The 10,193-nt window shown below is 31.9% G+C and overlaps 3 protein-coding genes across 6 annotated transcripts in view; all 3 read left to right on the forward strand.

Moving 5' to 3' along the window:
- LOC140451924 (uncharacterized) overlaps positions 1-3,722 on the forward strand; it is an 804,624-nt gene extending 800,902 nt beyond the window's left edge. For all 4 annotated transcript variants that reach the window (XM_072545895.1, XM_072545904.1, XM_072545917.1 and 1 more), the window contains one exon: positions 1,062-3,722. In XM_072545895.1, coding sequence (XP_072401996.1) covers positions 1,062-2,126 — 1,065 coding nt within the window. In that variant the 3' untranslated portion in view covers positions 2,127-3,722. The remainder of the gene's footprint in view (positions 1-1,061) is intronic.
- Positions 3,723-7,700: 3,978 nt separating this feature from the next.
- Positions 7,701-8,183, forward strand: LOC140434208 (uncharacterized). Its single transcript, XM_072522300.1, has one exon. The coding sequence runs from the start codon at positions 7,701-7,703 to the stop codon at positions 8,181-8,183; it is 483 nt and encodes a 160-aa protein (XP_072378401.1).
- A 705-nt stretch (positions 8,184-8,888) lies between these two features.
- Positions 8,889-9,869, forward strand: LOC140434217 (uncharacterized). The gene has a single exon (XM_072522312.1). The coding sequence runs from the start codon at positions 8,889-8,891 to the stop codon at positions 9,867-9,869; it is 981 nt and encodes a 326-aa protein (XP_072378413.1).
- Positions 9,870-10,193: the final 324 nt, after the last annotated feature.

Raw genomic sequence — 10,193 nt, forward strand, 5'->3', positions numbered from 1 at the left:
AGGTTAGGTAAGAATATTCGGGACTTCATTATAAATAAAATGTAAAAAGTCCACATCAATCTCACATCTGCAAAAAAAGTTGTTCAAGGTCATTTCAAACGATTAAAAAAGTTGATAGATCTGTTCTTCATAATATTGTTAATTTGAATTTGTTTCCCGCTACCTATAAGGTAGTGTATAGTTGGTGCAATTTTTAACGTGGTTTCCCCGGTAGGCCTAATGCTATAACAGTCTATATAGCGTAGTTCTATTTATATCAGCATTATCTGCAACGTATAGAATAATGGTTCCACGTTCTGATCGGAAAGTGGAACGACAAAAAAAATCTATATAAGACGTTTTAACCCAAATCGTCGATGAAAAAAACTGGGAGACCCATGTAATTTGGATTTAAAAGATCTCGGTCCAACAGCAATCTCGAAACAGTAACTCGAAGAAAAAAAAGTATTAGAAATTTTGTACAATTTGTCAGAAGTTGCTAATTCTTGCCGCATACTCAATTTTTCTCATAATCGACTAAGTTCAAATTCACATTTTTTATTTATAACTTCACATCGCTAAATATAAAAATTAATTTTAAAAACTTCTTTTTTAATTCGTTATTGATTCTGATCCGAAACTAAGTTAGTGCGATATGTTTGCTTTATATTCGATTCTGCGTAGTATTCAATAGTTTAGTAAATTATTCAAAAAGTTATTAATAAAAATTTTAGTACAACTCACCGACTTTGGTAATCAATGCCTCCTAATTTATAAAATTTTTGTTTTTTTTTGTACTTTGTACTGCACTTTTACTCTGTAATTCAATTTATTCCTAAAAATTTGATCCCATTACAATTTTGGGTACTTTTTATAAGTAAAGGAAAAAGATTTCTTCTTTCTCTACATTCTAAGATTTGGATATTCTTGTTGTTCCCGAATAAACACATGTTAATATGACGACATATTAAAACAAACAAAATAGTGTGCATGAATATAGCATAGTTATTAAAAAAATATAATTTATTTATTAATTTTTACACTAAATAAAACAAATTTCTAATTTTTCATTTATTTTTTAGGTAATGAGGCTTATTCAGAATAAACTAAATACCCCAACAACATCACTTGAAAATATCAACGCACCGGATCAATCAAAAATCAAAATCGATCCTCCAAGAGAAACGCCAGTCACAAAATTATCTCCCGTAGAAACGATCCAGAAACCTCTGCCAACTGAAAAAATTTATAAATATAGGGGACCACCCTCTATCAATATGGGTACATGGTCTGACCGTCCAAAGGTTCCAGTTAGTGTGAAAGAGGATGAAGACTATACTCTTGGGAACAACGTATCTACTAAACTAATAGTTAATACCACTAATAACAATGTTACTAGTAATAACCGAATAGAAATAAAAACTAACAACAAAGAAGTACAATCCTCAAACGAACCAAGTATAAGCATTAAAGTAAATGGTTCTGAAGTGCCCACTACGACAACTGATACCAAAACTGGCAACGTTGTAATTAAAATAGGCCCTAGCTCTAATTCCCAACCTAAAATAATAGATAATCAAACATTTATTAGTCACACAACTGCTGTAGGTTACAGAAAACCCTTTAACGATATTAATAAAAACCAAAGGCCGTACTCTATAGCCTTCAGTTCCGAATACGACATGTCCAGAGTGCCAGTAGTTAGATCTGTAGAACTTAAAAAACCTTTTAAAGATTTCGGTAATACTAGTGTAACTCAAATATCTCAAGATACTGCAGCAGATAATAAACCACAAAATGGTTTCTTAGAAGAGAGGAAAGCCGCCCTTAGAATAAATAGTTTCTTACCCAACGGAGCACCAGTTGTCAGAGGTTTCAAAAGCTTACCTAAAGAAAAAGAATCATTCCAACCAAACTCACAAGTGCCTTTTTCACAAGTCACTCTTCGAAGAACGGAATCCAGTAAAATCTTAAACGAACCGAAAGAGCCTGAGGTAAAACCGCCTCCTCCGCCAATGATGCCCAAAGTTAACCTTAAGAAGCCCACTATTAAACACATTGAGCCTAGTTTGGATCCCAGAGATCAATTACTATCTCAAATACGTAATTTTGGAGGCAAAAAAGGACTGAAATCTGTCAAAGTTTAATTAGTTTTTTATGTTATTTAGAAAGTTGGGTAACATCTTGCCGATTTTGTTACATTTTTGTCAAAATAAGAATACCATTTATTTCTTATATTGTATTTTATTTATTTTAGTTACTATTATCTATACATTTTAAAGAAACAGTTTTTGTTACTCATTGGGAACAAGATAAAATAATTGTAAAATAAAGGAAAGTAAAAGATATTACATACTATCTTTAATGGAAATTAAGTACAGTTGAAAATACTTTTATTTTGACATTGCGATTTGCAATTTGAAAATATTTCCCAAAAATTCTGAAGTTGAAATCAAAACGTAAAAATAAACCTAATTCAACTAAAATTAATCTTAATTCCCATTAAAGATAATAAATAGCATTAAAATGCCACAAGAAAATAGCTTCAGATCCATATTAAGTGAAAGATAGTAAAAGATTGGCATCCCCCCTCCCACCACTATTTTTGTCTATAATATATAATAATTATATTTTTTTTTTTTTCATCTGTAATCAGGTAATATTTTTATCGTCGTTTATATAAGTCGTTATTTCTATACTTATTTACATTAGTTTGTTGTACAGTATGTCGATATTTTTCAATCGGAATTCCCTTTCTCGCTCTATTTGGAACTGTCAAATATATAACAGCACTACAGGCCTTCTAGGCCCCTAGCTTCTAAAAACTTAGATTTTCCCTCCATTTTTTGGGTCCTTTGCTTTCTCTCTCCAATTTCTCATGCCTATTTCTGACAAGGCTTGCTTTACTGCTTCCAACCATTTCTTTTCTGGACGTCCTCTTCTTTTTTCCCCATTTCTCCCTCCTTTAGTATTGTTTTATCATTTCGATTCTCTGGCATTCGTATAATGTGACCAAGCCATCTAGCTCTTTGGACTCGTATTTTTGCCGTAATTGCTGGTTTTCCATACATTCTCATTATTTCTGTCAAATGTAGTGTATTATATGAAGATCGTACATATTTGATTTATTTCTTATCATGTATTACTTCTTAATGGAAGTATATTTTATGTATTAAAGTGTATGCAAATCTCTTATACAAGACTATTAAAAAATTTTCATTAAGTTACAAAATTAAAATTGTTTGATATAAGTAAATTGAAAATATATCCAATCTTGAATTAAGCTGTCGTAAGCAGTGTTTCCGAAGAAATAGGTATATAATTATATTGTAGTATTTTCCATTACTTTCATGGAAACGTACAAAATTTAAATTATTTTTTTAACTCTAAGACAAACTTGGCGAGGTGTTACACCCGTTATATTATTATGTGTATAAAGTTATTGTGAATATGTATTCTGAATAAAGTAGTCATGTGTATTATCATTTTAAAAGCTCAATATTTTAAACGTAGGCTTGTATATTAATACAATTTTGTAAAGAAATATCTTTTTACCACTTAGTAGATAACAAAGGTAACATTTTTTTGTTTGTCTATATAATGTGCAACATTTTCTTGCTCTAACTATCAATTTTGCGAGACATAGAACTTATAGGGACCAAAGGTTTTGTGGAATATTTTTATTTATTTGTTACATACTCAATACTGTATTGTTTTAAAATTAATAAATTATTTAATTACTATTCATTTGTATGTTTTTTACAATCCTAAGAAAGACAATATCAAAAGGCAAAATGCAGTCCTGAAAATATGCAGAGGAAATACTAACAGTTAAATATTATGTTTATATATGATTAAAACAGAAGTAATCGTAATGAAAATTTTATTTTTAACTCACGTTTGACGTTTCGATTTCCACTCCGGGTGGTGTTTTTACCTTGGGAATATCAAATTCTGACTGTTTTCTGTGTTTTTTGGTATTATTTGTTTGTGGAATGTGTGTTTAAGTAGAATATATGTTTGTGTATTGTGTGTTGCATATGTATTGCGTATAATTGTGGATATGTCTGTCGCTTCATTTAATCCGCTTATGGTTGGTGCCCCTCAGATTTTTGTTCAACCAAAAACAGGCTAGCCTACAAGATCGAAGCCAAGTAAGTCAATCATCAACTTAAAAAAAAAACATAACCTATTAACAACTTGTTGGTTATACATTTGTGCAGAATTTTTTAATATTCCTTTTTTGAAAACGATTTCCTGAGTGCAAATCGAAACGTCAAATATTAGTTAGTTAAAAATGTAATTTTCATTACGATTATTTCTGGCTTAATCATAATAAACATAATATTTAACTTAGTCATGCCACAAGAAGACGGTTTTAGAACTTTTTTATGCAACTGTTATGGTAATAAATTCCTTGATACGAATTCCATAAAGTAAATAATTTCATTAATGGACATAAAATTAAATCAAAGGATTAAATGCAAAGTATTAAATAATATTATGTTCCCTGATAATATAATATTTTGGAACAGATGATGTCACCTGAGAAGTGTGGACAGCTTTAGAGCAAACAGAAACAAGTACAACGGTATTTTAGTAGAATTGTGGAAGTGTGTTCCTGTATGTGGGGCTTTGAAGGAATCTACCAATTTTCTAAATGAAGTGAATACTTACTCAATGAATACTTACCAACACACAAAGCAATAGCGGTTTTTATGTGTCAAAAACTCGTCCTCAAATGAAGCTCGCTCAAAACGCGACAAAGCTGTCGACCTCTAATCAAGACCTCTAGACAAAGCTAATATTATATTATAATTACTCTGGATTTTACAGTGCTCGGAAATTGGCCGAATTTGTTGAATACTGTCATCTTGGAATAAGGTGTGCAAAGGATTTCCGCACTGTTTCTCAAACTAGCAACTTACAAAAAAATTTTATTAAAAATTATTTGTAGCAAATTTAATTGTCTGCAACTTTATTCCCATTACTTTTTAGTGTTAAATGGAAAATAAAAAAGTTATTAACAGAAATAATTTAAAAGTTTTTGAATTTTTTTTTCTTTTGGGCCTTGTACCGTTTTTTAATCATTTTACGATAAAATGATATCAGAGCAATATTATAGAGGGTTTTTAAAGAGTAACTTTCACTATAAATAATTTCATTAATTTTTCTGTGTTTTACAGCATACTCACTTTCACATCGCTCCGAAGTTGAACGGGTTCTTGATGTCTCGTAAGAATACAATAAAAACGAACCATTAGAATTAGCTTTTTATTATATATTTTTTTAGTCATATCATTTTAAATCAATTTATCATTTTTTCAGCCTCAAAAGTGAGCATTTTTGTTTTTTTTGAGACTTTAAATTGTTTATAACTTGAAAAGATAAGACTTATAACATTAGAGAAAAATGATAACAGACTTTTAAAATGACCCAAGAAACCTAAAAAATGTTTCTTGGAACAAAAACTGGTTATTTTTGGAATTTGCTTAAAAAATTGCACAAAAATTAAACAATTTCTGCCCAAAAATTTTGCTGGGCACCCTTCTGATTTGTTTAAAGGGGACATTTTTTAACAGGAATCCGTAAATAAACTGAACCAGAAACATTTTTATTACGGGAGCAGCCTCACAACCTGAAATTTAATACTTTTAAAGTATTAAAGTATAAAACCTTTTTGTAAAGAAGCCCATTTACCGTGAAAAATGGACGGCATGTTGTTTAAAATTGTTTCAAAATATTTTATCCTATTGTTTTAAAATATTTCTATTCTATGTACCTATATGTAAATTCTTAGCCCTAAGTTTTAATTTGCCTAGCCGGCAACCCTGTCAGCCCTGTCAGCCGGCAACCTTTATCGCAGTGCTATTTATAGATTCTGGTATTTCAGACTTTTTTGATCTTTTTAAATTTGCATGGTACTATAACTTGTCAGATTTAGAGATATTTACGAACATTTCAATTAAAAAATAAATAATGTCGAGCTCAGATATTGCACAATTAATAAGAAATAGAGGTTCTCTTAAACGTAAATTAACTTCATTAACAAATTTTGTAAATAAAATAATTGATGGTTCACTTAAACCGACATTAGGCGATGTAAATATGCGATACAAAAATAATCTTGAATTATTAAGTCAATTTGAAATTATTCAGCAATCTATCGAGGAGAAATGTTCGGACGATCAATTAGAAATTCATTTTAATGAACGTGATCCATTTGAAAATCATTTTTATACAGCAATTTCATATTTAGAGGAATACATAAACAATTCTTCTCCGGTAATAAATGTCACACCTCAAAATGTAGTTAATCACGATCCACTTCAAAATTTTCTTTTGTCGAAAATCAAGCTTCCTACATTTAATGGTGAATATGAGCAGTGGCTCGAATTCAAAACCAATTTTATAAACACTATCGATTCAAATTCATCATTAAGTGCAGGTCAAAAGTTTAACTTTTTAAAAGCTGCGTTGGAAGGTTATGCCAAACGAACAATAGAGGGTTTTACTGATTCCCAAGACTACCATGCTGCATGGAATATGCTTTGTGACAAATTCGATCGAAAAAAGTTTCTAGTCGACACCCACTTAAAATCTATTTTCAATTTAAATTCGATACATAAAAGCACATTCATGCAATTCGGAGGGTTAATCGATGAAGTTTCAAAGCATTTATCATATTTAGAAGGAATGAAGCTCACTAAAGATACTCTATGGGATATGACAATTATTCATGTTGTGTACAATAAATTAGACAAAGTAACTCAAAATAAGTGGAAAGAATACCACACTTCTGCCGAATTGCCTCATTTAAATGAATTTCTTGAATTCCTTAAACAGAGACAAGACATATGACCGTTAAAAGTCACTCTGGGTTTCAGAAACCTCTACAATCTCGATCACAATTTCATTTAGCAATAAATCAAATTCAGTGCAATTTTTGCAAGAGTGATCATTTGATATATTCTTGCCCCGAATTTTTAAGATTAACAATTAATGACAGATGGGAAAATATTAAATCTTTAAAACTATGTCCTAATTGTTTACGTTTTGGTCACTCCAAGGAAAGGTGCAGTAGCGGATCATGTCGTAAGTGTAAACGTAAACACAACACTTTATTACATCAAGATTATTCTCGTTCATATCAAAGTCAAAACACACAGTCAAATGCATACAACAACAATAATCAATACAATTCACGAGACACAATTCAATCAGTAGGTGCTCAGAATCAGCCAAATAATAGTGACCAGGTGTCACACAATTCACAAGCAATTTCTCACAATAGTCAAGCAATTTCAGTCCCAAATCAACAATGCTTAGTTACAGACAGAGATACCCAATCTAATATAATTCTGTCGACAGTAACATTCAAAGTTAAAGACCAAAACAATAAATTGCATCAATGTAGAGCTCTGCTTGATTCAGGAGCTCAATCCCATTTGATTACCGAAGAGTTTGTCAAACGGTTAGGGTTACCATTAACCAATACCGAATTAGCTATTATTGGTATTAACCAAGTGGTTTCTACTTTAAAAAAGAAAACTTCAATTAAAATTTTCTCAAACAAAAATAATTTCCAATTTCAATTATCTTGTTATGTAACACCATTCATTTCAACTATTCCGTTACAACAATTTGATATCTCTACAATTTCCATTCCTCCAAATATCGCATTGTCTGATCCTACTTTCAATACTCCTCAGAAAGTTGACATGATCATAGGTGCCAGTTTGTTCTGGGAACTGCTATTAGATGGTAATATTAAATTAGGAAAACATGCACCAGTGCTTCAAAATACCAAACTTGGGTGGGTAATATCTGGTACTGTAATGAATGCGATATCAACGTCGTTATGCAATTTTTCACAATGCTTTATACCAGAAGACAATCAGTTACGTAAATTCTGGGAACTCAATGAGATAAATGAACCTATGATGTTATCAAAAGATGACGTGCAGTGTGAGGAACTATTTACCAAACACACTCAAAGAAATGAAAACGGTCAGTTTGTAGTGAAGTTGCCCTTCAAATATTCTACCGATTTATTGGGAGATTCAAAAGAAATAGCAAAAAAACGATTCATATCACTCGAAAACCGATTTAAAACTCATCCTCAATTTTATCAATTATACAAAAATTTTATACATGAATATATCGATTTAGGTCACATGACCAGGGTAGAACATGGTCACTGAACAAACTTATTTTTTTCCCCACCATGGCATATACAAGCCTAGTAGTCTGACTACTCAACTTAGAGTGGTCTTCGATGGATCACGTCCAAGTAGTTCTGGATGGTCTCTCAATGAGTTACAATATGTTGGACCAAAGGTGCAAAATAACATATTTGACATTTTAATTAGATTCCGACTATACAAGTATGTTGTGTCTGCTGACGTTAGTAAAATGTATAGGCAGATCCTTATACATGATGCACACAAGCCCCTTCAACAGATCCTGTGGAGGGACAACCCAGCAGATGAATTTTCAATTTACCAATTAAGCACCGTTACGTACGGTTGTACTAGTTCGCTATACTTAGCAATAAAATGCATAAATCGATTAGCAATTGATCACTGTAATACATTACCGATCAAACATAAACTTTCAAATCTTACTCCATTTTAGATGAAAATCATGAATTACGAGTAGGGGATCGACTTAGATTATCTGGATTAGACTTTAACTCTAAACACCCTATATTAATTTCATCTAATCATCCTTTCACTAAGTTGCTATTTGAACATAAACATAAAGTCCTATTACATGCAGGTCCTCAACTCCTTCTCTCATCAATTCGACAATATTATTGGACAATTCGGGGGAGAGACCTTGCAAGAAAAACGGTAAGAAATTGTCTTACTTGTTTTAAATTTAAACCTACATTTGCCAGTTGTCCAATGGCCAGTTTGCCCGAAGCTCGCACAACCCCATCACTGCCATTTCAGCACTGTGGCATAGATTTTGCAGGACCATTTTTACTAAACAATAAATCGGGTAGGCGAGCCAAAGAAATAAAAGGTTACGTTTGTGTTTTTGTATGCTTTTGTACAAAAGCAATTCATCTTAAACTCATTACAAATCTCACAACAGACTGTTTCGTATCCTGCTTGAAGCGTTTCATAGCTCGACGAGGTATCCCCAATAACATTTATTCAGATAATGGATCCACTTTCGTTGGAGCTCGCAATGAACTTAAACAATTTGGTCAATTTCTTTTAAAAAATAATACTTATATTCACAATTACGCTATTGATCATAATATAAATTGGCATTTCATTCCACCGTATCCGCCTAATTTTGGCGGTCTTTGGGAGGCGGCAGTTAAAAGCATGAAACACTATTTAAAGAGGGTGTTACTCGACAAAAAACTTATCTACGAAGATTTTAATTCTCTGCTAATTCAGATCGAGGGAGTCTTAAATTCTAGACCTATGTTTGCACTCTCTAATGACCCAACTGACCTATCGCCACTTACTCCATCCCATTTCCTGACTGGCCGTCCTATTACAACCATTCCCGACACTGACTTAAGCACAATTCCAATAGGCAGGCTCTCCAACTACAAAACGATTCGTCATATGTATCAACAATTTTGGAATCGTTATGTGAAAGAATACGTTTCGCAACTGCAACAGCAATACAAATGGAAAGAATCTTCGTCCCATTTGAAGATTGGAACTTTAGTGTTAATTCGCAGTTATCAACAACCACCATGTAGATGGCCTTTGGGACGTATTATTAACTTGCATTCCGGTAAAGATAAACTTTCAAGAGTGGCAGAGGTAAAAACAAACAATAAGACAGTTATTCGCTCTGTTCGTCATTTGTGTCCGTTGCCAATGCAGCAAGAGACTGTTAGTGAGAATATTAATACATAAGACTTTATTTAAATTTATAATCTATTTTGAAGGTACCCTTCAACGGGGGAGTTTGTTTAAAATTGTTTCAAAATATTTTATCCTATTGTTTTAAAATATTTCTATTCTATGTACCCATATGTAAATTCTTAGCCCTAAGTTTTAATTTGCCTAGCCGGCTGGCAACCCTGCCAGCTCTAGGCAAAGTCGTTACAATTTTATAAGAGTAGTATGTTTCCATATGTTGCCATAAGAGCAGACAATAAAGAACGTGTCAAGAGATTTCATTTTATAAGTTATTTCTTCACCCTATCGACCAACTATGTAACACCACGATTAACCAGC

Source organism: Diabrotica undecimpunctata, chromosome 1 (genome assembly GCF_040954645.1).
Source record: "Diabrotica undecimpunctata isolate CICGRU chromosome 1, icDiaUnde3, whole genome shotgun sequence".
Taxonomy (NCBI): Eukaryota; Metazoa; Arthropoda; class Insecta; order Coleoptera; family Chrysomelidae; genus Diabrotica; species Diabrotica undecimpunctata.